We start from the raw sequence: 25,437 nt of genomic DNA on the forward strand, positions 1-25,437 counted from the left end.
AGATGGCGGAGGGAAAAATGGCCTGCAAAGGTTTGATTTGAGTTGAGTTATAGAATCTTAGGATGGTTAGAGTTGGAAGGGACCTTAAAGATCATCTAGTTCCAGCCCCCCTTCCATGGGCAGGGACACCTCCCACTAGACCAGGTTGCTCAAAGCCCCATCCAGCCTGGCCTTGAACACCTCCAGGTGTTCAAGGAACCAATGGGTTCCTTGGGCCGGTTGGCTGCTGGGGCGGCAGCAGTCCCTGTCCCTGTCCCAGGCAGTGCAGGGTGGCAGATGCTGCAGCAGTGCTGCCACCAGAAATCAGATTGTGGCTAAAATACAGCTTGCATTGCTCTAATACTTATTTTAATTTGTTTTGGCTTCCCTAGAGAAAGTCATTTGTCATGAAAACTTAAATGTAATAACATTGCTTGACTAATTCCTCCCTCATGAACCATATGATGTGCCATAGGGAACTGGGTGATTGCGTTTTTTCCCCAAGAATGGTGGGTTTCAGTACCCTGCAAGGCTGTGCCAGTGCTGCATCTCTGTTTTGGTAGCCTGCACTGAAGCGTTTATTAAAGTTGTAAAGAAACGTTCGTTTTCAGTTAAATTTCAGTTAAAATTCAGTTAAAATACATTTGTATTTTAATAGGAATACTTCAAAATATTTAAGTACTTTAAACAGATATTTTTGGAACACAGATGTATTATTTTGTTAAAGCTCAATGGTACCGTGTTTCACAAAATATAAGTTGCTTTAGAAAAGTGAACATCTCCCCCCTTTTTTTTTTTTTTTTAGGCAAATGCCTTCATTTAATTGTAGCTCAATGGTAGATTCTTTTTTTTAAATATATGAAGCAGAAAACAGAAGAAATAAATAAATGTGTAGACTTGCTCTGGTTTTGAGAAAGCTTACTACAAACGCATTTATGCCTTAAACATCAGTAATTGAAATTTCCCTCCCTTTACAAATGCACTTGTTGTGATCTGTTCACTTTGACACAGATGAACCAAATTAGAGTTCAGTGGTAACTATATTAATTGGAAAAATTGATCAATATCGGTCTTAGTGTTTCCCCTTATAATTATGGGAAATACACGACCTTATTTGTGGTAGTGGTTGGCTACCCATATATCTAGTAATTATAACTGTTACAAAGAAGTAAAACAGAAACACATTTTTTCTGATGCTACATGAATTTCATTGGGAATTGGTAACGATTGCAACGGACACGCATTTTTGAAGAAGATTAAATAAACAAACAGATAAAAAGGTTGTTTGGCAGGCTGACAACTTGCTAGAGTTTCTGCTGACTCCTCCGAGTTCCCACTGTGATCTCCTTCCTTTGAAAACAGGACGAACGGGTTCAAAATTATCTGGCTGCGCTGTCTAAATCGGCTGCTTTTCACTGTCACAGTAAATGAATTTTGATTAAAGAGATGCTTTGAGCACAGGTGGTGACAGATTAATGCTCTGCAAAGCTTTACCTGGTGACCTGAGTCTCTAGGCCTGGAATTATTCTATATTTGGAAGGGAACAATTAAATATAGCAGGAGCAACTGAGGATTTTTATTACAACTGTGTAGCATTTATGATTATGCAGATAAAGGCCGCACTTTGGTTTACGGATGAAAGCTTTACACCTTTTTTTTTTTTAGTGTGTATAAAAGTCAGGTCAGAGTCCAAGTACACACATTCTAACCTAAGTATGTGTCCTTTTAATTTCATAATGTTTTAAATCAAGCGTAAATAACAACAGAGAATGCTGCTGAGTAAACTTAATTCCCTGAATGCTTGGAAGAACCACTTTAACAAAATGAATAGTAAAACAAGACAAAGATTCTCCACTCTGTGTTTTTTAAGCAATAATAGAGAAATGAACCTTTACATGGAAGTCTTCAAAATTCAGATTTACAATACAATCAAATTAGTGTTTTCACACTTTCTTACTCCAGATAGAGGAGTTTTATCAACTGAAGTATAAGTAAGAACATTTTTAAAAATGGGATTGAATATTTTATGCTTTCCAGGGGTAGCAACTCCTTTTGGATGACCTTTTTGTTAGCCGCTTTCTGTATAGGACTTTACCTACTGGGTAGATTTAAATAGTGTGCAATATATAAAAGAAATGGAAAGTGCATCTGTGTATATGTATAAATAGATGTAAGCAGCTATCTGATGGGAGTAATTTGCTGCAGAGAGAAGAGACTGACTGAATATGCTCCGATCTTGCACATTGATTTTTTTTTTTAAATGTTTTTTTCCATGTGTATGTGTGTTTTATAGACCAGCAAAAGCCTTTAACGAAGTCATCTGCCCATTGATTGCTTTCATACCAATTTAAAGCATACTAAAGAACTTCCTATCAATTATAAGAATAGAGAGCTGTCGATAGTATTTTGTTTCTTAGTGGCAGTTAGAACAATTTCATGACTATTAGTAAAAATCTGCAATTGTAAGTTCTTTATGTGTTGCAAGTAACTCTTCCATTTGATATTTTGATTTGAAGTAAATTGGACTTCAATTTAGGGTCTCAAAATGAAATACTTCTCCCCTTCCCCTCAATTCTTCAGCAAGGGGATTTTTCAGATAGTCGTTTGTGGATTTTACCCAGCTTAGATGACCTTATATGTAAAAGTTGTTTTAAAGCATGAAATCACTACGTTTGGGTGTTCTTAAAAGTTTGTATTCATTTCAGAGCTAGCACCATGTTTGCGAAAGTTTTGATGGATGTGTGGGTTAACATGTTGCATGCGTGGATAAGGATGATGTTGTACTGCTGGGCAGTTTGTCCGGATACCGTATGCATTCGCTGCCTTGGCAGTGCCCATATCAGACCTGATACGGGCAAGAAGAGATGACAGAGATGGAAAGCAAGCAGCGTGGCTGCAATGACTCCGGCAGGGAACATGACTTTCCCCGTGCTGCCCAGAGCTCTGTTCTGGCTGGAGGGGTGGCCAAGCTGGCCATCACACAGGGAGGTTGGTCTCTGCGGCGCTGGGAGAGGCGCTTGCTTCCCACTCGGAGTCCGTAAGCAGATCCTGTGTTTCTGCTACAGTCCAGCCAAATTTAAAAAACCTGGAGTTCCCCGAGCCCATAGTTGGGTAAGAGGACAGGCTATTTTTACATGCGGCGTGTAAGGCCAATGTTAGACAGTCCAAGAGTATTACAAGAAAGTGTTGGTATGCGTAAAAAAAATATGCGTATGACCAAGTTTATATTAATGCATTTATGTGAAAAGTTGTCTTCAAAAAAGAGTTCATATTGCATCAACTCCAGGTTTAAATAATGAAGTCCAAGATTCTCCAGTTACTGATGAGTTTCTTACATGGTGCTGTTGTAATTTTTGGAAGAGAAGCAGGAGTGACTTCATTCGAATCAAGGGGTATGGCTTTTTTCCACCGTCTCCTGGAACTGGTCTGAGAGAGAGAAACACATGTACTCCATATCCCTCCACGCATTTACAAAGCCCTCATTGAAATGCGCTAGTCCTTCTCAAATAATTAAAAATGACAAATGAATTGCCAAGTTTATAAAACTGTATGCTCTGCTCGACAACACTTTCTTTCTCTTTAGCATGGTAAATTAAAAAAATAATAAAATGGAAGCCAGTCTGGTTGACAGTTTCTAGGAATATTCTAGGCCGTAGTACCAGAAAAAGTACCAGTAAGCAGTACTCCTGCTTACTCCCCCTGTAGAAAATGAGTTGATAACATGAATGATTGTCTCTGAGAGAAACAACGGGTGAGGGGAATGGTGAAGGGAGGGTGGAGGAAATGGAAAAGGGGGATGCTCGTTCAAAGCAACCACCAGCAGGTGGTAAAATGGAGACTTGTTTGGGGGAAGTTTTGAACCCGTGGTGAGGAGGTTGGCACAAATGCAGCTTCTGAGGGGTGGGAGGATGACGGTTGACGGACACAGTGCAATTGGCCTAGAGAAGCGAAGACGTGTGTATCTTGGCCCGCGATGGGGAGCATCTTCCTTAGCCTGCAACAGGGAGCGCTCGCGCCATGGGGCACTGCAAGTGGCTTCCCCTGTAAAGTTGCCCCAGGTGATGGCAAAGTGAAGTTTTGCTGCTTCTCAGAGGCGGAGGTGGGGCCGTACTGCGGAGAATTTAGAAAACGGAATATAATAAAAAGCAGGCTGAAATGACATCATTCTGTTCTGTTCCATAAGCACGCGCTGCATGTGTGGACAGTGCACAGATGTTTTGCTTTGATAACTTGCTGTGTAGGTTTATGGCCTCAGAACATTGATAATTAAAGAGGTTGATTTTATTTTGAACTGCATGAAATTCTGTGGAAGCATATATCAAACTTTAAGTTACAATCTCTGCAATGTTTAGGGCGTTTCTAGTCATAAAAATTCACTACTTTAGTACTTAACATTTTTTTTATTACTTTTCCTCCTCCTTTTTTTAGTTGCTAATTGTTTCCAGACATTTTTTCACTATGATGATGGAGACTTCTGTTGACGTTTTCCTTTTCTATATTTAATTTTTTCTTTCTTTTTTTTTTTTTTTTTTTTTTTTTTTTTTGGAGTGCAATGTGTAGAGAGGTGTTTTAATTTCATCCTCTTGGTAGGAAGTCAGAGCAGTAAAAGTTGAACATATATGTTTCTTGCCATCAGGATTTCCTGCCAAGGGTGTCTGATACCACACCAAAAAAAAAAAAAAAAAGGGAAAAAAAGGATGAAATCTCTGGAGAGCTTTCTAATGGTTTGTCTTAGTTTACTCTTGTATTCCAGACTAGACTCTATTGTGTCTAATAGCAGGATTGATATATGCTGCCTGAATCTGCTGATTGCTAGAGAGCAGCTTTGCTAGATGAACGTAACACATTCCATAGGTTTCTCCCTTTTATGGTCTCAATTATGTTACAAATATTTTTTTCCCTCCAGTACGGTTTAGTGAATGTACCCTGCTTTTAAATAGACATTCAACATATGTGTGTCTGCTTTAAGAAAGGGCCAACAAGCCATAGATCAGATCAAAAAAATCATTTTTCAGTTTGACTATATAATCCTACTAAATGGAGTTTATTTTTCCTTGTACCTCTTTTCACTTGTTTGCCAAAGTTCCTGTTCTTTAATATTATCCCTGAGTTTCCTGAGAACGTACCATCCAGGACCCTATTTTGGTGTTTTGTGTTGATGATTCAGAAACACCATAAATTGAAAAAAAGAGGGAATTAAGCAGTAACATAAATATAGTGGAGATAGTAGCTGTAGCAGACTGCTTCAGCTATGGACCAATGGTGATTTACAGTAGCGCATAGCTTGTGTTTCTTTACAGGAGATTTATATTTCAAAGCAGTGAAAAGGATCAATAAAATGGAAGAAATTTTTCATTTTATATCGTATGAAGAAGGCTGTGCTGAGTTCTCAAAAAATCCCTCCAAAACAACAACAAAACCAAAACAAACCCATGTCCAAATCCCCTATGCTTGTTATAAAATCATGTCCCTTCAAAGATCCTTTAGGTCAGAGGCCTTATGTGGGCGAGGGAAACACTCCCCTTTTCCATGCCCAGATTGTGGCATCTCCTCTGTGGGCAGAGTGTCATCTTCGTCCTTGTGATGGAAACGTCAGCTCTCATTCTGCTGATTGTCTTTTTTTTTTTTTTTCTTTCAAATCCCCATTAGTAAGCTCCTATGTTGTCCAGCACTCTCACCGTTGTCTTCCTTTGCATGGCAAAGCATGTGATATTTGTTGTAAATGTTCTAGACTATTATTTAGTTCTAGTCCTAAAACATTATTTAGTTTCAAGGTATTATGATTTGTTTTGAGCAACTGACTCTTCTGCATTACATGTCTCTTGCCAGCTGTCTGTTCATTTGATCATAAAAACAGAAAAAGCAATGTGGGTTGACCACTCCTGCATTCAAGGCAAATCTATCCATTGATGGCTTAGTTTATTCAATTTCAATAAAAATATTTTCAGTGTGCTCTGATTTATGTAGTCAGTCATTAATGCTTCTTCTTTCTCACCCCTCTTAATATATTGGCTTAGTTTTCTCTAAGAAAGGACAAAAGAAAATGTCAGTCTATAGCAGATATAGGTCACTTGACTAAATTGGTAGGCACGTTTCATCTTTAGATACAAAGTGTGAAATGTTCATTTGGTCCCTTCTTGCTTTTTCTGAGGATAAAAGCAGCCTTTTTTTTTTTTTTTCCAAATTGATCTGCAAACTGAGTAGTAAGCTGTCTCTTAGATGCAAATAATGAAACATAAACAAGGAATTTTTCAACAGGAACTTATTAATCTTTCACACCACGCAATATAAAAATTGGTAAGCTTATTTATTGGTGAACTGGCTTCAGCAGGTGGCAGTGATTGAATTTTTAGTCTTGTGTTTTCATCCTAAATTCATTACTGATGCAGCAAAAATGAAGCAGGAGAGGAAGAAAATAGTTGAAGTATAAATCTTGTGACAGTAATTGATAGCTAGGTGGAGGCATCCATCCGGAGCTGCCTGCTCGCCTTCATACACACCCAGCTTCCAGTGACTGGGAAAGAGACTTCTTTTACACAGAGCTAGTGAAGAAAGGGAGGGAGGTGGGTATGCTAGCGGTGATCCCATTCTGCTCATCTCAGATGTTGCTTACTTTGTGCTTAAAAAAAACTATGAAGTTACCCTTTTCAGAATGAGAGCTTTTAAAGATAAAGTTGGTTGGTTGGTTGGTTGAAGTTTGATTAAAATCTGTGCATAATCAATTATGAGATTTTTTTAAGAATCGAGATCAGATTTTCAGTAAACTCTTTGAATAAAATAGGACAAGAATTTTAACTTTCATTAATTAGCTTTCGAGGGAAATAATTTTACTCACTTGTGCTTATGTTTGGCTGTGCGTTTTCTGTGAGGGGGGTGTGTGTTACTGGTTCGTAGTGGCTAACGTCTTTACCACATAGAAAGCTTTCTTACTTATTTTCATACAGTTGCTGCTTCAGTTTCTGCTTCTCTTCTAACACTTGGGATCTTGCAGTATTTTTGTTAGTATTCTTGTTCTAGCTACTTGGTGGTGAGCAATTACTTAGTAAACGGCTTTCACTACTAAGGGTGTGCACCCAATTATCCAAGAATGAAAAGCCTGTATTTTTCTTGCTTCCACCCTGATGGGGCATTAGCCTGACAGAAGTGACATTAAAATTATTGTATGCAAGCATTTAGCACCCTCCCCAGGAAAACATCTCTTATCTTGCTTTAACTGTATTCCTGCAGTGTAACTGCTTCCATTACAGAGAATTTGGCTCAGATCTTCCCACCTGTAGAAGTGCATTTAACCAAAGCATTCGGGATCCTGAGCTTACCCCCCCCCCCAAAAAAAATAATGAAATATGAAAATAAAATGGATTTTTTTAATAGCTCTTGAGGTTTGAATTTTTATGATGTTTAGGTTGTGTGAATTTCCCCCATCCCTCAAATTAAGTTTAGAAATTTTCTCTTTTCTTTGAAGATAAAAGATGAGACTCTGGCCCAGATATGTGACTCCCAAGAACTGGGATGTGGGAAGAAGCAGCACAAAGATGATTCACCCTGAATTTTACAGAAATTGGCAGTGCCGTGAAAGACGGGGAGGGGGCTAATGGGTGCACATGAACGGTGTTTCCTCCCACATCCCACATACGGAGCGGCAGTGTGGTTGTTCCACGCTACCTTGCCTTCCTCGGCTTAATTTTCCACTTGCACTGTCCTGGGAAGCTGCGTATGGAGATGGAATGATACTGTAGAAAATGTTTGATGAGGTTAAAAGATATTTTCTCATGTGTCAGTGTGTGGCTCTGACTAACAGTGTCCATGACTGGAGAAGACAGCCGTCATTATGGCGAGGCTGTGGGATGAGAAGAGGAGGTAGGAAGGGGGCCAGCCTCCCTGCAAGGAGACGGCAGACCCAGTTTTACAGGCAGAACCTGTAGGACAACTACAGATGAACCTCTGCCGAAGACATGCAAAGGCAACAGCCCTCTCTACGCTTAGAACTAGCTGGTGGTGCCTAAAGGATGAGTGTCTGCCCAGTGGACTTGCTGTTGAAGGCAAGGAGGGTATTTCAGGCTGCATCTTGAGCTGTTTTTCCGAGAAGGGGGTGTGCGTGTGTCTGTGTTTTGGTTGAGGTGTGAGCTTGTGTCCTCACCTCAGCTGCAAGGCGCTGACATCTCTTTTCCATCAGGGCTGGAGAGACAGGGGTGCCTGTCCTGCCCTCCGCTCACATGAGGGACTTGTCTTTTTTTTTTTTTTTTTTTCCCCCTCTCTCCATGTTGTCCACTCTAGCACATTAAGTGTATTTTCTGCCCTGTCTTGTGGTGGCTTTCTGCAGTAAGGTGTGAAGTTTTCCATTAAAAAAAAAAAAAAAAAAGTGTTGAAAGCCAAGCAGCAGGCAAAAAAACTTTGCCAAGGGGGCCTAGAGTTAAAAATTTGAAAAGGAAATAAGGTTCCCTGGAATTAAGGTGGAAATACGTTTCCACTTAATTTCAACAGGCTGCCCTAACAAATTGTAATGTCTATAGTTGGCTGACAATGTAGAAGTAACCTATGAACTAAAAGAAAAGTTTACTTCGGAAGACAGCTCTCTTAAATTATTTATTTTGGCTTCGTCCTTTCCCGAACTGGGGAGAACATAACAGTGTTTCCCTCTCTTGATCCCTGTCTTGGCTGGTTGCTGAGATGCTTTTGGATATAATGAAACCTTCTTAGCACAGGGGAGAACCTCCAACATAACAAAACTGATTGCCAACTCTAAAAAAAAGCCTGCATCCAGTAATGAACTTCCTGTAATCTTGGATGCCATATCCCTTTTGTGCTCTGGCAATGGCTTTTCCACACGGTTTTATAAAGTGTTTTGAATTGTTTTGGTGACATAATTCACATAAGTATTCTGAGTGCTCTCTTTGCCCAACCCTGACCTCACCCCACTATGGAGCTTCTTTACTACTTTTTCCTGTGTTGAAAACTATGAGTGAAAACTACGAGGACTTCAGGCATCGTTTTTGCATATGCAGTGAAACTAAAGCACTATTAAAAAAAAAAAGGGGGGGGGGCAAACAAAAAAAGACCCCCCCAAAACCACCCTGCCCCTGCAAACAGGTTTAACAGATTTTCCCATCAAGAAAAGTTCTGCTGTCTGAAAATCAAAAAGGTGTTTTTTGAAGTATAAGTTTAATAGGGATATAGGGATCCAGGAAAACACTCTCCTCTATCCTCCTTCTCCTTATCAATACCCTGAATTGTCCAGTAGAGAATTGGAGAGCTTGTAGAAACCCCTGGCCAGATGTAGTCTTGGGGGAATAGCTAGTTAACCTGACGCACCCTGCTTCTGAAAAAGTTCCTGTACTTTCAGTGCCTGCCTCCACCCTTCTCCTTCAGCTTGCCGTCCCTTCGGTTGTGCTGACACTGCAGTTTTGGGGCTGTCAGTTGTGTTTTAGATTAAATCCCAGCATTTCTTGAATGGCCGTGGCTGCAGTGGTGCAGTGTCCCAGGCCATCCCTGCCGCGGCTGAGCCCTGCCATGGTGCGGGGCAGGAACAAGCACGCAGAGGGCAGGGACTGATGGGAACTTTATTTTCGGGCTTTACTTGAGAGAAAAAGAAAAGGTGCTTTTTTAGGCCCCCACCTGAGTCATTAGCCCCACTGACTACCCGGGAGTGCGGGCAGCGAGCACTCTCCTGGGGGCTGTCACAGTTTTTTTATTTCCCCAAGATACTCACAGTGACCCTTAGAGCAGCCCAGAATTCGGGAGCTGTAAAGGAGCTAGCTGCTTTGGCTGTTTGCTTAATTGTTTTGTAAGTGTGTATAAAGTGGCACTTTTTCCCCTCTCTTTTTTTTTTTTTTTTTTAAGAGAAACCATGCGGGACACTAACTTGACAACTAAATTGTGTCTTTTAAGATGGCCTGTTTATTGATGAAGGATGCTGGCAGGTACCATATGTTCCATATATTTTAGCCAAGATGTGATTTTTTTTTTTTTTTTACTTTTTTTTAATGTCGAGTAACTTTAGAACTGTCAGCCTGTTGCCTTTTTGCTTGCCCTAAGCTAAACAGAATAACTCAGGCTCCCGTAACCAGAGCAGCCCTTCGTAAAGGAAGGTCAGTTGGGTGAAGTGCTGTAACGACAGCCTGCAGAAACAGCCTTAGACCAAGGCATCTTTTGTTAAGCAGAGGAATATTAACTACGCTGAGAGTTCCTGAAAGTGGGTGGTTTCTACCGCCAAGCTCAGTAACGCTTTGTCGTAATGAAAAAACAATGCTGTCTGCAAGGAAAGATTGAAAGCGTCTCCTCACATCTGTTTGTCTAAGCTTGGGAAAAGGTGCCCTCGGATGAGAGGAGCAAATCCTGCTGCGGCTGTGCTTGTACTTGAAGGAAAAGCTTTAAACGCCAGCAAACGCCAAGGCGTCTTTCATGAAGTTAGTTCTAATTTATTTTTAGACTTGATTAATAGTTACTGCAATATTTGCCTTGCACATTTTTTAATGGAATGCTTTTAAAAAAAACCAACCAACTTGTTTAATATGTGATCCCTTCTGTGTAATTGTGCTCTCATACAATGTCTTTGGTGAGAATGAACTAGCACAGTTTTACCCAGAATTGTTTGGAAGACACCAGTGTGGAAAGCAGAGATGACTCAGAGTGCCTCGGAGGAAGAAGAGCTAGCAATTAACCACAGAGCATGGTATTATCTCTATGCCAAAGCTGGCTGAGAAAGCTAGCGTGTTTTCCACTTTGCTATTTCTGGGAAAAAAAAAAAAAAGTACCGCGGAGAAATATGGGCTCTTTAAGCAATCTTGATAATCTTGTCAACTTGATGAGTTTAGAACGGGTAGCATGGGAGGCATGTGAATCAAAAGAAGGTGGTAGTTCCCATCTAGAAACCATTGTTATTTTTATTTGATGAATAAATACATATGAAACATTCTCCTTATTTGTCAGCAGACTCCTCCGGGTGAATAAACTTGGTTGCATAACAAGAATGTGGTATGTGATAGAGCACATGGTTAGATAATAAGTATTTCTGCATACATTTATTTTCTGTGTAATCCCATGGTTAGATAATAAGTATTTCTGCATAAATTTATTTTCTGTGTAATCCCAGGTGTCTGTACTCGTAGTTCTTTAGGAATATCTATATGGCATCTGTTTCTCCTGCTGGCACTTTGCCAGATGCCCTTCAATAAGGAATGTTTATTGCAAGTGAAATAGTAAGTATCTCTTGTTTTTCAATGTTACTTGTTTTCTGTTTGTGTTTAGTGCAGTAGGGCTCATGTTGACAAAGGTGGCTTGACTGGCTGAAAACCACAGCAATTACATGTTCATTTTTATTTCTTTACAACAAAAATCTACCTTTTCAAGCATATGTTGCGTATTTTCTTTTGGAATGTGTTTTTTTTTTTTTTTACATTAGTTTGACATTTCCTTTTATGTCTAACGGCCTTTACTTTTGCTTACACAGAGAATACAGTAAAAAAGGGGTTAGCTGCCATTTTGAGTCCTACTCCTTTTCCTTGCCCCTCACCTCCTGAAAGATGTAAAGACATATTGCTGTTGTGGTGCTCTGCCTTAGGACCCGGGCCTGTTCTCGTGGAGATCCCCCACTGCTCCACTTCTTCCTACCTAAGTGTGAGCTCAGTTACTGAGCTTAAGCCATGCTCTTTGTTTTCTGCCAAGGAGAAGGTGAAAGACCTCAAAAAGTATTGGATTTCACACATGCGCTGCCAGTTGTGCCAATTGTTTTACTTCCTTTCGTAAAAAGAAGTAAAAAACGGTATAGATAGGAGCAGTATTTTGGCATTGGCTGGAGAAGTCATGCTGAAGGAGGTGCTCAGGAGTTAATGATGCATCAGGATTGATACTCGGTTTCCAAGCATCTGAAGGCTTTGAAGAACCTGCATGATTGAGGAGCTTGGAGTTGCTTTCAGCCTAGCAGGGTATTGCAAGCAGATTGTCTTGTGGGCAGGAGAAAGCCCAGGGTGAAGACGAAGCCTATAATTTAGTCCACTGGTTAATAGTGAAATGTCAGAGCAACTTCATTTAAAAATGACTATCAAGGTGTGAATCTTCTTTGCCTTGATGAAACCGCCTGAAATAGTGATTGGTGGTTGGCATTGCCTGTGAGAAGTCAGTAAGTCTGCTTTCCAAACTCTTTCCTCCTTGGGAGAAGTTGACTTGGGGTGCTAGCATTGTGGGAGACATCCACTGGGCTCTCAACAGATTAGTATCTGATGAACAAACATTCTTTACACCTGTAATTTCAATAATACATGATTTCTCTTTCACTTTCTACCCCTCCCGCCCTGTATTTCACTAAGTGGTATGCCAGAAGATGAGCTTTCTTTAGATAGGTAAACAAGAAGCTGTGGTGCCAATTACAGAAGATTGCAAAGCCTTGATTTGGTTTTCTCTGCGCTGTGAGCAAAGAGCAACCATTTAAGAATCGACACTCTCGGTTTTTTAACTGCGACTAAACAGCTGTTCTGTTGAGGCTGATTATTTTACATGCCAGTGGTTGAGAGGCAGCGTCAGATTATTCCTGCTGTTAGCCTGAATGTCCTTATTTATCCTGTCTTCTCCTCCACTGAGGATAATTTGGGCTTTCATTTTCCCTCCCGTCCTCACCTTGTTTTGGCAACTGGTGAATAGGAACCCTTCCTGTGTGTCAAATGTTTTATTATGGAGTCTGCTGGGGAGGACCATGGGCTCTACAAGAATGACCCTGCGTATTATTCTTTCGTATTCTCGGGTCTTTTTCCACCTAGAAACTGCTATGGGTCGGGGAAAATGTTAAAATGTTTCAGCGTTGCCAAAAAAGAATAAAGGTTAATTTCAGGCTTGCATATGGCAGAAGGGGAAATGGCGGGGGGGGAGACAAATTTTGTCATTGGTCACAGTTGGTGCTCCTGCTGAATACGTGGATGTGTACATATGGAGCGAGCACATGCGCAGGCACTCCGTACAGAGACGCTGCATGCACATACTTCGGCCATATGTTCATTATTTTAGAAGTTTGGTTTTCCCCTGCATTTTTATCAAGCTTTTACCAGGGCTATTTTAATTTAATTGGGATTAAATATAACTATGTAGGACAGTAACTAAGAAGCAAACTCTGTGTGTTCCTCCTCCCTCTCTGTGTGTCAGCAGCATTCCTCGTGCTCATCCTCCGCCTAGAAATGAATTTCTTTTAACCTAGAGCCTGTTGTGAGGAAGAGGGGATTGCAGCATTCCTCCAGGCGTGGCAGGGCTGGGTTTCATTTACAAATTTTGTCCCGAGTTGCAACACACTCCTCTGTACTTACCATGTATCAGGCAACGCAGGCATGCAAACTTAAAAATGAAGTGAAAAAGCATGACAGCAATCCCATACCTGTGCGCACACATGAGTCTTCTGTCTTTCTTCTGAAGTTCAATATTTATGCATGGTTTACAGAAACAGTACATTCTTAGCTTGGTTCCTAGACCAGACGTACGTTACAGTGTCAGTAAGGTCAAATAATTTTGCTGGTTTGGCTGTGAAGTAACTTTGAAATAAAGATACAGGACAAAAGCAAAAAAGACGTGCAAAGAGCATTCGTTTCTATAGGAAGAAAGAGTTTCCTGTGTTTTGTGTGTCAAATGGTGAGACCTGGTTACAACACACGTGAACAGCGTTTCCAGCGTTGGAATGGTCAGCTCTGCCCAAGTGTCTCGCAGGGTTCTAAAGTTCCTTTTCAGCATTTGATTATTGCAAATACCTAGTAAGATTTATTAAATTGCGTATTGTGCAAGCCAAAGAGTGTGTAAATACGAACAGGAAAGCAGAAAACAAAACAAACACATTTTGCATTCATGGGCTTAGTAAAAAAGATGAAGAATGAGGATTTCTGAGATTACTGACGAATCGCCTCCGTTTCTTGTTTAGCCACTCTCTCCTGTCTTGTTCTTTGTGGTTCTGTTATCTACAAAAACATTCAGATTAGTGCGTTAATTAGTTTATGTTAACCAGCAGAGGGCTTCCACCTCAAAGCAAACAGCCATATCCCCTCTGCAGTTTCCCTGGTATCCATCCTCTTTATCAGAGAAGTGGGAAATAGAAAGACATTTATTTAGTTGTCTAGGGTACTTTCCTGCTGGCAGAATGGTCCTCAATTACATATTAATAAATATGAGTTGATTTGGTTTTTTTTTTTTTGCAGTTTGACTGGCTTCCAGTTGTTTTTAGTACAGCTGTCAGCATTTCCACAGGAAACTTGGGTGATCCAGTAGAAGTGTCTTGTGCTTCACCGAAATCTCACGTTTCTAAATTTCTGATGTAACTGGCATGTCGCAAAGCTTCATGTGCGTGTTCAGGTATTAAAAGTTATTTGAGCCTCTTCTTCGTATGAACATAACATATGCTGAGTAAAGTCGTAGGAGAGAGTAAACTGATTTTACAATTTAGATTGAGCAGAGAGGAATATATCTGAAGTAGAGACACAAGGTATTACAAAAGCACACAGCTTTCCTGGGAGGTGGGAGCCGCCCAGGGAGATACAGGGCGTGGTTTGATTCGGAGCATCCTTGGTGTCGGCTGGGACAGCCGTTCGGAGCAGGTGCCTGGTGGAGAAAGGGTCTGTGTGGTGCAGGAGTAAGGAGGCAGTGAATGCTGCCTTACTTCTGTAGCACCTCTCCAGCTTCCCTCCCAGACCCTCTAAGTGGCTCCTTGCGTTGATCTGAACAGCTATTGGTAACTTTTGGTGATTCAATGAACAGATGAGTGGCTGGGGGGAAGATAAAATCTCTTCTTCAGACAGAAAACTTACTCCCTCCTCAAAAATTCAATACTTAGAGAGTTAATCTTCACAGACTCACCAACACTTGGGATGTGTGGGGTAACAGTTGTCAGTGGAGTCCTTCCCTGGCCAAGCCTCAGCTTCGGAGGAGAGGTGACCCTATGGTTACGAGATTTTTAAAAAAGGTGTTGCGTTATGAAAGCAGAGCCCTGCAACCCGGGAGGACTTGTGTAGGAACCGAGGCAGTGGCCACAGTTGGTGGGAGCTTTCTTAATTAGTGACTTGTCACGCCCGAGTCCATAAACACTAAAATTGTTAATTACATTTTAAGCAGAGATAATAACAGCTTTCCGTAAGCGAATGGCTAAGGGCTAAATCACAAGTGCGCGTCACCGTAGCTGTGTCGCTGTCACAGCGGGGCTGACCCCGGCACCCCCGGGCTGGGGACAGCGGGACGGATCCCTGCTGCCACCTGCCGGGCGCCGACGGACGCCGGTGAGCTACAGGGCTATCGGCACGTCGTCTGCGTTCGGGCTGGGTGGAAAAGGGGTTGAGAGCAGCCCCGGGGAGAAGGGCTTGGGGGTGCTGGTGGACGAGAAGCTCAACATGAGGCGGCCATGTGCGCTGGCAGCCCAGAAAGCCAACCGCATCCTGGGCTGCATCAAAAGCAGCGTGGCTGGTGGGGCGAGGGAGGGGATTCTGCCCCTCTGCTCCGCTCTGGTGAGATCCCACCTGGAGTGCTGCGTCCAGCTCTGGAGCCCTCAGCACAGGAAAGAATAAGGACCTGTTGGAGCGGGTCCAGAGGAGATCACAAAGATGATCAGAGGGCTGGAGCACCTCTGCTGTGAGGACAGGCAGAGAGAGTTGGGGTTGTTCAGCCTGGAGAAGAGAAGGCTCCGGGGAGACCTTACAGCAGCCTTCCAGTACCTGAAGGGGGCTTACAGGAATGGTGGAGAAGGACTCTTATTCAGGGAGTGTAGCAATAGGATGAGGGGTAACGGTTTTAAACTGAAAGAGGGCAGATTTAGATTAGATATGAAGAAGAAATTCTTTGTGAGGGTGGTGAGGCACTGGAACAGGTTCCCCAGAGAAGTTGTGGATGCCCCATCCCTGGAGGTGTTCGAGGCCTGATTGGATGGGGCTTTGAGCAGCCTGGTCTAGTGGGAGGTGTCCCTGCCCATGGCAGGGGGGTTGGAAGTAGGTCATCTTCAAGGTCCCTTCCAACTGTCATCATTCTATGAATTCATCAAAGTCCTGTTACTCGTCCCCTTAGGTTGCACAATGGCATAAAACCTCACATCAACACGTGTGTGCTGAGAGAACAGAAGTTATTTTACCAATAAAGTTATTTACCAATAAATAAAAGCTGCTTTATTTGGAAAATAGTTATTGGCTGACAGGAGGTAAAACTCAGCTGTGTACAGGTACAGACGAGGCTGAAACTTACAGTAGTTTGAGCCCTTTCCTCCTGTATCCCTCAGAATATCCATCATACTCTTACCCAGCAAGGATTTCTTGCATACTTGAAAGCAGATTTTCTCTGAAATTTTGGGCTTCCGTCGGTTCTGGAATTATGCTGATTGATACCCCCAGACCTTGTGAATGTATTTGTACCAAGTTGATGCAGGTAGGTGTCATAGGCACAGTTAACTTGCCTGCTCTTTTGGCATCAAACTATTTTAGAGAAAAGCAGCATTTGTTTCTGGGTGATTCTGGTCTTTGTTCTGCCTCTCTTACAAATCTGCCTCAACCCTGGAAATGTTCAAGGTCAGGTTGGACGGGGCTCTGATCAACCTGATCTAGTTGAAGATGTCCCTGCTCAGTGCAGGGGGGTTGGACTAGATGACCTTTAAAAGTCCCTTCCGACTTATTCTATAATATAAATATCTTTTTTGCTAACAGCCACATTGTGTGAGAGCCTTGTTTGTGTTCCTTGCTCGGTTCCTCTCTTGCAGTAAGAGTGATTTTGTTGGCCAGGCGGGAATTGCCCCCACATGCAGCTGGTGTAGGGGGAGCAGCAAGGCCAGGTTAGCCTAGGGCTTTATAGAAACTGTCACCCTGGTTTTAGGGGGATTCTCTCCCCCCTCCCCCGTGGACCTAATAAAGTTGGGAATGTAGATGGGATGCTTGGAGCAGTCCTACAGTACAGAACTACCTTCTCTTTTAGGTACTCATTTATGGCGTGGTATATTTTTAAGTTGAAAAAAAACCCTAAAAGGATAAAATAGGTAACAGAAAGGAAATTTTCAGTTGTAATTAGGGCATTCAAAGGCTCTGTAATGGTTGTGATAGAAGCAATTAATAGGCATTGCTTTTTGTGCGAGACAGGGCCTACTTAAGTAGGTTGCGAGGCCGGTAGCCAGGAGACCTACTTTCTTTTCTTAGCTTTGCTGCTTATCCCTTCTGTGATCTTGGGCAAGTAACTTCATTTTTGATCCTTTTCCTTCTTTACTGTATTTTTTTTGTTTCCCCTCTCAGGTCCACACAGATTGAAAAGGAAAGAGTTTCTCGCTATGTGCTTTCCCCAAAAGGGACAAGATGTCAATGGGAAGTTTGAGGCCCTGTTGTAATACCAAAACGCTCGCTGTGGCTGCTTTGCTGTAAACAACCGTGCAGGAATACGGATTACTTTATGGGTTTGCAAGCATTGTATAGGATGCCTGTAAGAACAGGTACGCTGTAGATAAAGACCTCAGGTGGAGGTCAGGTTCACGAGCTACTGAATTTCCCACGCATCTCCGCCCGGAGATGATGAGCGGCGCTGGGAAGGCATCCCTATGTAGAGGATCCAGTGGTGTTGGGGCAGTTTCTGGGATGGAGGGTCTCTCAGGGCTGCCGGGCATCCTGTGCCCTTTGCTGGCCACAAGAGCTGTGAAGTGAAGGGTTGAGCCTGCGGGCAAGGTGTTCTCAATGGGCTTTTGACTGTGCTTAATCCAAATGGCTTTGTGACCGATGTGCTGAGGAGTTGTTACCACCTGAAGGTAGACACCCAGGAAGCCCGAGAGAGAGGTGTCCTCTCGGTTGATGGAGCAGCGGCTGCGCTGGGAAGTTGTACTTGTGAACCACCCTTGTTACTGTCTGCTTGAGTCATCAGAAATGATAGACTAGGAAATGTAGGAATTAAACTAACATGCGAATTGTGCCAAAAACCACAGCCCAACCAAAACCAGAGCACATCTGCAGGGTTTGGGGGTTGTTTTTTTTTTTCTTTTCCTTTCTGTTTTGTTGGCTTTTTACACTGAACCGAAACCTTTTCTGTGCAACAATTTCTTTGTTTGCTGGCCTTAGGGAAACGCAGTGGCTGTGAGCCACGTATATGTGTTTGCTTAACAACTTTTAGAGAATTCTTTGACGAGCAGGTTGTGATAGGTGGTAAAAATCCTGATGGCATGTGAGGCTCTTGTTCACCTCTAAAAACATAAAAAGGGCGGGGGGGAGGAACCAGTTTAGCTTTCTACTTCAGGCCTTGGGTTTCTTCTTCTGTGATTCCTTCATGTTGTTTTTTTTTTTTACTGAGATGAACCAAAAAGAATGCCTTAATCTTTAGATGCGTAACCTGGAAAATATGAAGCCTGTTTACTTGTATGACGACTTAATAAGGGAGAAAATAGTCAGGTTGGAAAATGATCTAAGCTTATTAGAAGCGTACCTTTTTTCTCTTAAATGGCTTTGTAGAGTGTTTTACAAAGTTAAACTTAATCCTCTAAAGTGTGTCAGATGCTAAAATTTACAACTCCTTGGCCTTACGCTGGGCTACTGATTAAAGCATGGATTAAACTGCAAATCCATTGGTGTTAATGGCCTCAATATGTATTGTTTTTTCAAATGGTAATCACTATTCTTTCTTGATCTTGGGAAATGTACTTTTGATCCAAACGTGCAACAATATACACTGATATTAAGCTTCCTGTCACCTACAAATAGACAGCATTCCGTGGTAATGACAATACCGCGATGGATCTTTCCCTGCAAGGAAATATAATAATAATACCAAACTCTGAACACAAAGCATTGCACCACTTTGTATTTACAGTAACAGTGGAAATGTTATGGTCACTCACCCGCGGCAATGTTTTCACCCTTGCATCATCAAGTTGTGACTCAGTACCATGATACAAAGGCAGAGCTCCAGACAGGTCAGGGAAATAAATGTCTAAAATCAAATTGCTGCCAAGACTCTGGGCAGGTCTATGGAATTTTACCTTCGCATTTTGGGTTAACCTGAACAGGTTTCCTTCTTCTTGCTTTCTCTAATCTTCTGTTTCCAAGAAGTGTAAAGAAGATGTACAGAAGTGTAGAGAAGATGACTGTGATTCTGCAGTTTCTACCCAGGTCTTTATACATCTGACTCTGTATAATTTAGCCAGTAATAGCTGTGGTAGTTTACAGTTCTCTGTATTTTGTGGCACTGGCAATTCCAAATATTTGTTCTTTCTCAAAAGAAACAGTAAGTTGATTTCAAACATGGTCTTTGATTTTGACATTAAATCCTGACTATTTGTACATGGACTACCCCAAAGCAGATATTCCAGTGTTTGGGTCTCTAGGGGTATGTCACCCCACATTCTCAAAATCTTCTTTTAAACAAACGGTCTAAAGAATTAAAACCAAAACAAAACCCCCAGACCCCACCCAAGTCTCTTGTCTCATCTGGGATGGGGGGGGGTGTGTGTGTCTTTTTAAGACAAAACCTTTCACATTAGAAGGACTTGATGACATAGTGAGAAAAGCAAACATTAGCAGTGCTTGCTCCCATTTCGCACCCCCCCAGCCCCCCTCCCCAACCCCACTACACCACCACCGACGTTGGGAAGTGGTGGAAGGCCTGTGGACGTACATGTACATATGCATTACCTCGCCCGGCGAGCTCAATTTAAATGCAGCCTATTAAATTATTTACAGAAGACAGTTGGCCAGCCCGTTGTGCTGCGTTACTAGGAGCCAAAGGTCACTTTGGTGTGCCTGGTTGATTCATAGGGTAATCTGATACAGTACTTAGCTTTTTGCCTCCCAGTCAGTGGGTTAAACCTTATCCTCTTATTATGAGTCAGACAACCATAAGTTTCAGAAAAAGCCGGAGCCTTTGTTTTTAATGGTTTTGAAGAGGCTGTGCAGCAGAATCCAGAGGCCTGCGAGAGCATCTGCCAGGGGGTTGGGGCGTGTTCCGCAATAGTGTAAACCTGACTGATGGCTCGAGAGCCGAAACACTGTGCCCTTGTTTTCTTAAGCTGCTTGTCCTTTTGCTAACATCATCTGCAGCCATTAGGTTGTTAAGGCATTAATGCTTATTCTTCAGATAGGTGACACTTCTTTGGTTTTTGGTTTTGTTTGTTTGGTTTTTTTTTTCCCCCCAGGGCTCCTTGCTACCAGCATCTCCTTGAGAATTCACTGAGCTGATTTTATTGGGTATCTTGTACATTCAGGTCTCTCGTTTTGCTGCAAGATACAAACTTGTGTGTTTTTTGTCAACTTGCATCTCAGTGACAAATCCCAAATCCCGGGTCAAAAACCACGAGTATTGGGCAAAACCTTGGTATTATTGCCAACTTCTGTCTACTTTAAAATGCTGCCTCTGCCTCTCCCCCTTCCAGGGTCACTCCCTCCTGGAAGCAGCACTGGTGCTGGCATGCAGGGCAAACACTTGGCATTGCAGCAGCTTTCGGTAGCGCCCAACTTTTTAAAACCTTCACACCATGGTGTGCTTTTTCCAGCTGCTAGTCTAAAGAGAAGGCGGCAGAACATCGCACAGCTGGGAGTGAAACCTGTTTTGTGAGCTGCAGTCACCCCAGTGGGAGTCTGGCCACTAAAAATCTCTGCTGACGTGCAGATTTTGTTTGTGTCTATGCACTTGTATTTAATTGCTTTTTAAATGTACCACCAAGTTACAGGGGCACTAATGTTTTCAGCACGCTGCTCGGGACGCTCGTGGCGTTGACAAGCTCCAGAATTTTATTTGTCTTCTCCCCGAGTCCGCAGAGGTGCACAAGTGCTTTTCTATTTCTGCACGCAGGGTTCAGAAGTTTGCGCTGCCACCGAGCTGGCTGAGGAAAGGAGGAGTTTTGCTTCTGCGGTCGTGCTTTTAGGCGAGCGAGCCTATCGTATTTCACTCTAATCCTAAGCGATAGCCACGCAGCCTGTTTTATTGTTAGGAGAGCCGTCCTGGAGCTCCTTCAACCGGGCTTTTCACGAAGGGAGAGCAGGGCAGCCAGGATGAGGAGCAGGCAGAAGTGTGGTCAGTCCGTTGTCCCTCCTGAGCTGTGCCATGCTGGGGCATGATCTCTGCCTGCTCTTCCCTCGTCCCGGGGTGTTTCTGATGAGCCAGAAGAGAGGACTGAATGGCGTGCCACGCTCTCGGGGAGCGATGCCAGGGAGAAGAGTGGAGCTACAGTTTTTGCTGTTGAGTGGAGAATGGGGAAAACACGTGCCTTAGTGCTATATTCTGCTCAGCCGTTCCATGCTCCTCTGAGCTGCTGCAAGGTGCCACTTTCTGCTGCCTTTCTCCCCTTTGTTTTCTTTGGCAGCTCCCTAAGCGCTGTATCAAAACAGCTTCAGGGGAGCCGCGCTGGCACGGTGACCCACCTCCATACTGGTGTGCTGGCTTAAATGCAGCGAGAAGAAACCTGGACGGAAGTCGCATTGAAATTGTTTAGCCTTCCGCAAAAAACACTGAGAAAGGGGACGGGAACAATTTCAGAAAGGTTTCTTTGGAACCGAGGCCAGTAGCTGGCTTAAAAGAAAATGAAAAAGGAGTGTGTTTCGAGGTCTTTCAAACTCAAACAAAACCCAGGCTCCCTCTCGCGTGCTGTAAGCTGGATAAATTTCTCCTCCTTGTCAAGGCAGACAAAGAGATTGTTTCGCAGCGATGGTGAGCTCTCCTCCATGTGCCTGCAGCAGGTAGACGAGGATGACGAGAACTGGACCTACAGGAGCCAGCAGAGAAAAGGTGACTCGCTTTCTCTTTAACCCTTGTGATTGCTGCTGCCGTGTCAGACCCTGGTCCGTGAGGTTGTTGTCCAGTGGCTCGGGTCCCACTGGGAGGCCGGAGTCGTATGGGAGCCGCAGGTGGGGTAGGAAGAGGAGGAGGAAGAGGGCAGCACAAAAGCTTAGGTGCAGCATTACCCTGCCGAGTTTTGGCATTGGTGGGTTTTTTTTGTTTGGGTTTTTTTTTTGTTGGTTTTGTTTTGTTTTGTTTGTTTGGTTTGGTTTTTGGGGTTTTTTTTAGGTTAAAACTGTGAAAGCTTCTAGTAAAACCTTTAATTTCCCATCTGGGCAACATAAAGGTCCTGGCTGTGTGGTGTGTAGGTTAAGTCGTGATTGTGCTTCTTGTAGGCAATAGTCACCCCTGGCAGATCCTTTGGGCAGGTGCTGCAGGAATCTCTCCTCTCTCTGTGGTACCAAAAGCCATTTAAGACTCCACTTCTGACAGACTGGATGTTTTTTGGATAATTGCCTCATGGTCCTGCTGGAAAATTGTAAGTGTATTTTATTTTATGAGGGCAGATTGGGAAGAGGTCCCAAATGTAAAATAAAAGAGATGAAGGGATGGTGATGCTCCACAGACAGGAGGAGGGAGATCTAGGATGCAAGATAGGCAGCTCTGAAGAAACCCTTGAAATGCGCAAACCTGAAGTATATTTTATATGAAACTTTTAAAAAGTACTTCTGTTTTTTGTGTATTTTGGTTTTTTTTTTGAGTGGAGCTTGTCAGGTACTTATTGAAGCATACCTCATATTTACCATAAATCAAAATAAATTTCAGAACTTTGTTTCTCTGACATGGCGAGCTACCATTACCAGTGTGTTTACTGGCTGGTAGGCAGTAGTGTATTTGGTTAAAAATACTTGATGAAGTGATTTGATTGTAATTTCTTTAGTGCTGCTAGAGCACTAGTTTGTTAATAGAAAGTGTAAGGTAGACTCAGTTCTGCTGTACGGTCACTTTTGGAAGGGCAGGCAGGCTCTTCAAGGACATTTGAACTTCAAAACGATTTTTACTTCTTTTCATTTCTGGGAGCAGTTAATAGCGATTTTGACCAGAATTTCAGTTCTGAGTCAGAATAAATTGTGGCTTTAGTAAATGATTTGGATGCAGGAACACTAACACAGGATGTATACGCTTGTGCGTGGCTCCCAGCACGCTGGGAGACGATTTTAATCTGTGCTTTGAAGATTGTTTTTTAACCCCTTTCACTGCTGAAAAACTTCTGCAAAGGGAGTTTGCATTTGCAACCGGTGGCTGATTTTTACTTCTGATTGTTGGCATGTTGGTGTTGAGCAGCAACGTCAGGTACGCTTCTAACGCCTGTGGGACCCTGGGTGCTGTGGATCAGAACCAGGCAGTCCCGCTGCTGGTGGCCACACGGCTTCCATAAAATTTCTCGTGATGCCTTCCTTAGCCCACGCTCCCGCCACAAGGCAGAGATGGGAAAGGAAGCTTTACTGATGGATTAATGTTGTATTAATTTTTCTGAGTGATTTACATAAAGAGCCCATTGTACAGGCTGGAGGGGGGAGGGCAGAATTCCTCCCGTAATTGGGCAGCAAGCTATGAAAGCCTCCCTGCCTGCCTATCGCGGAGATGACAATACATCATTTTTGAAAGGAAGGTGGAGGGAGCTATAGATTATGTAGGGCTTATTTCCCCTTTGCAGGGTACAATTTGGCTCGACTTGTAAAATCTGCCTGGATCGTAAATCCAACTGTGCACTTCTGTCTGACCGGAATCCTCTGCTTGGAGGGAGCTGACAAACTGGCAGGGGATGCCAGGGCTGAAGGGAGTTTTGGGTTATAGACTGGGGCAGGAGAAACTTGTTGTGGCTGCAAGTGTTTCACCCAGGGCTGCAAGTCAGGCTTGCCCGGTGTCGGAGCAGTCTGAGTATTCGGTACCTGGCTGAGTCGTCATCTTGAGTTTGTGTTCAAAGGCAAAACATGTGTGATAAATGAATACTTATGTTCTCGAATTAGCTTGCTCCATTGGACCATTGCATTACTCCTTGCCAGACTTTGTAAAACTCAGGGCTTAAAACAATACTGTCCTTGGTGCTTGAGTTAACCACGTTGCTTAAAATTAATTCAGGCTAGAAAGAAATGGGATGCACAACAGGCTGGAAGGATGGCTAGTTTTATGTCAAAAACCATACTCTTTATTTTAAATTAGCTGAAAAACTATTACAATTTCATCCAGCAAAATAATTTTGCCCCCCCAGTTCGTCCTCAGGTAAATTGGTAAAAAGGTAAGCCTGACAAATCACAGGCTCTCCATCCTCCCCTAACTGTACATGTACGGGCAAGAGTGTTAACAGAAGTTGGAAATGAAGGAATTGTTGTTTTTCTTTCTGAGCTGTTTCTCTTCCTGTCTTTATAAACCTCTTATTCTTTTGCCGCTTCACTGCTCTTCCCGTCTCATATTGCATTCCCACGAGGCTGCTAGGTGACAGGCACAAGGCAGCATGTGTTGCCTGGTATTTCACCAGCAAAGTGGCTAATCTGCATTGGCTGCAACCGGGAGCTCGCAAACGGTAGCCAGCAGCCAGATTGGTTGGATTTGTCAGTTTAAAATGAGCAAGAAAAACACAAAAAAGGTAAATGCTAACTCCCAACCCCGGGGCACACCCTCATGTCCTGGGCAGCTGAAGCTCTGTTTGTGTGGAAGCCAAAGGAGGGGGCTGCTGCTTCGCTCTTTAGTTTCTGAAAGGTCCACAGTAGCGCAGAGCGTTTTGGAACGGGTAGCACCAACTAGACTTCACATCTGATAAAGCCGTTTCGAAAAGAGATGGTAAAAGTTGATAGTAAAATAAAAGGTTTGTTGTTTGAAACATTTTCTTGCTCAGCCCTCTTTGTCCCCAGTCAGCTGAAGGACCTTTGAAATGAGAGCACACTGTAACTCCCATGTTTCTCTTCTTTAATCTGAGTTTTTAGTTCAGATTTCTTACTTTTTGGGATAGCAGAAGTTTCCTTTATTGTGGAGCGTGTGTGGAGGTGAAATGACTTTTTTTTTTTTTTTTTTTAATTGCCTACGCGTGCTCCAAGTGCCCTTTTCCTCTGGCATAGGCACTCCTCATCCCTTTCTGTTACTGGTGTTCCCGGAGGTTGCTCCAAGGGGAGAGGACAGGCCAGCATGGCTGGAGTCGATCTGAATTCATCCAGCCTCTTAGAGACTGAGTCCGTGGAGCTGACGGTACTTTATGCGGCTGCGCCTGGGGTGTCGGGGCAGTGGTACCCAGGCACCTTTGCTGCTGACTGGAGTCGTCCATCTCATGAAAACCACTGGAGTGGCGGATGCTGACTTTCTGTGTCGTGTAGCTGCTCTGCCGCCTCCTTCGGTCAAGGCGTGTTCTGCTGAGCAGGGTCCTGTGGGCTCGTGGGGCAGCTTTGTGAGCACCCCGTAACTTCTGTGCGCGAGGGGTAACAGCCTGTTTTCCCTCACAGAAGATATCTGCGCAATGACGCCCGCTGCTCGTGCAGCTTCTTTGAAGAGGCAGGTGTAGGACCTGTCAGACTTTGATTTTTGTCCAAGCTTTTTGTTGGTAGACATTCTAGCTTTCATCTGTTTTGCTCTTCTAATGGCACGGCTTGCTTCTGGTGTGCTCAGCAGGAACTCAGAGAACAGCTTGATTTTTTGCAGCGGCTGAGCTTAAAATTCCCACCAGAAGCAGGGCCGGTTTGCTCGCTCATGGTTCCTGGAAAATGCAGCAGGTCCTGGTTTGGGGGCTGTTCTCCA

The 25,437-nt window shown here is 43.2% G+C and overlaps 1 protein-coding gene across 6 annotated transcripts in view; it reads left to right on the plus strand.

Annotated features, from left to right (window-relative positions):
- NHSL1 (NHS like 1) overlaps positions 1–25,437 on the plus strand; it is a 186,884-nt gene that overhangs the window by 55,412 nt on the left and 106,035 nt on the right. For 2 of the 6 annotated variants that reach the window (XM_054195851.1, XM_054195852.1), the window contains exon 1: positions 20,702–21,660. The exons of 3 other annotated variants lie outside the window; for them this stretch is intronic. In XM_054195851.1, the coding sequence (XP_054051826.1) occupies positions 21,456–21,660 (205 nt within the window). In that variant the 5' untranslated portion in view covers positions 20,702–21,455. Of the gene's footprint in view, positions 1–20,701; positions 21,661–21,820; positions 22,190–25,437 lie in introns of those variants that run through there. One more of the 6 variants, XM_054195856.1, reaches the window with a different exon arrangement.

This window comes from Rissa tridactyla, chromosome 3 (genome assembly GCF_028500815.1).
Source record: "Rissa tridactyla isolate bRisTri1 chromosome 3, bRisTri1.patW.cur.20221130, whole genome shotgun sequence".
Classification (NCBI taxonomy): domain Eukaryota; kingdom Metazoa; phylum Chordata; class Aves; order Charadriiformes; family Laridae; genus Rissa; species Rissa tridactyla.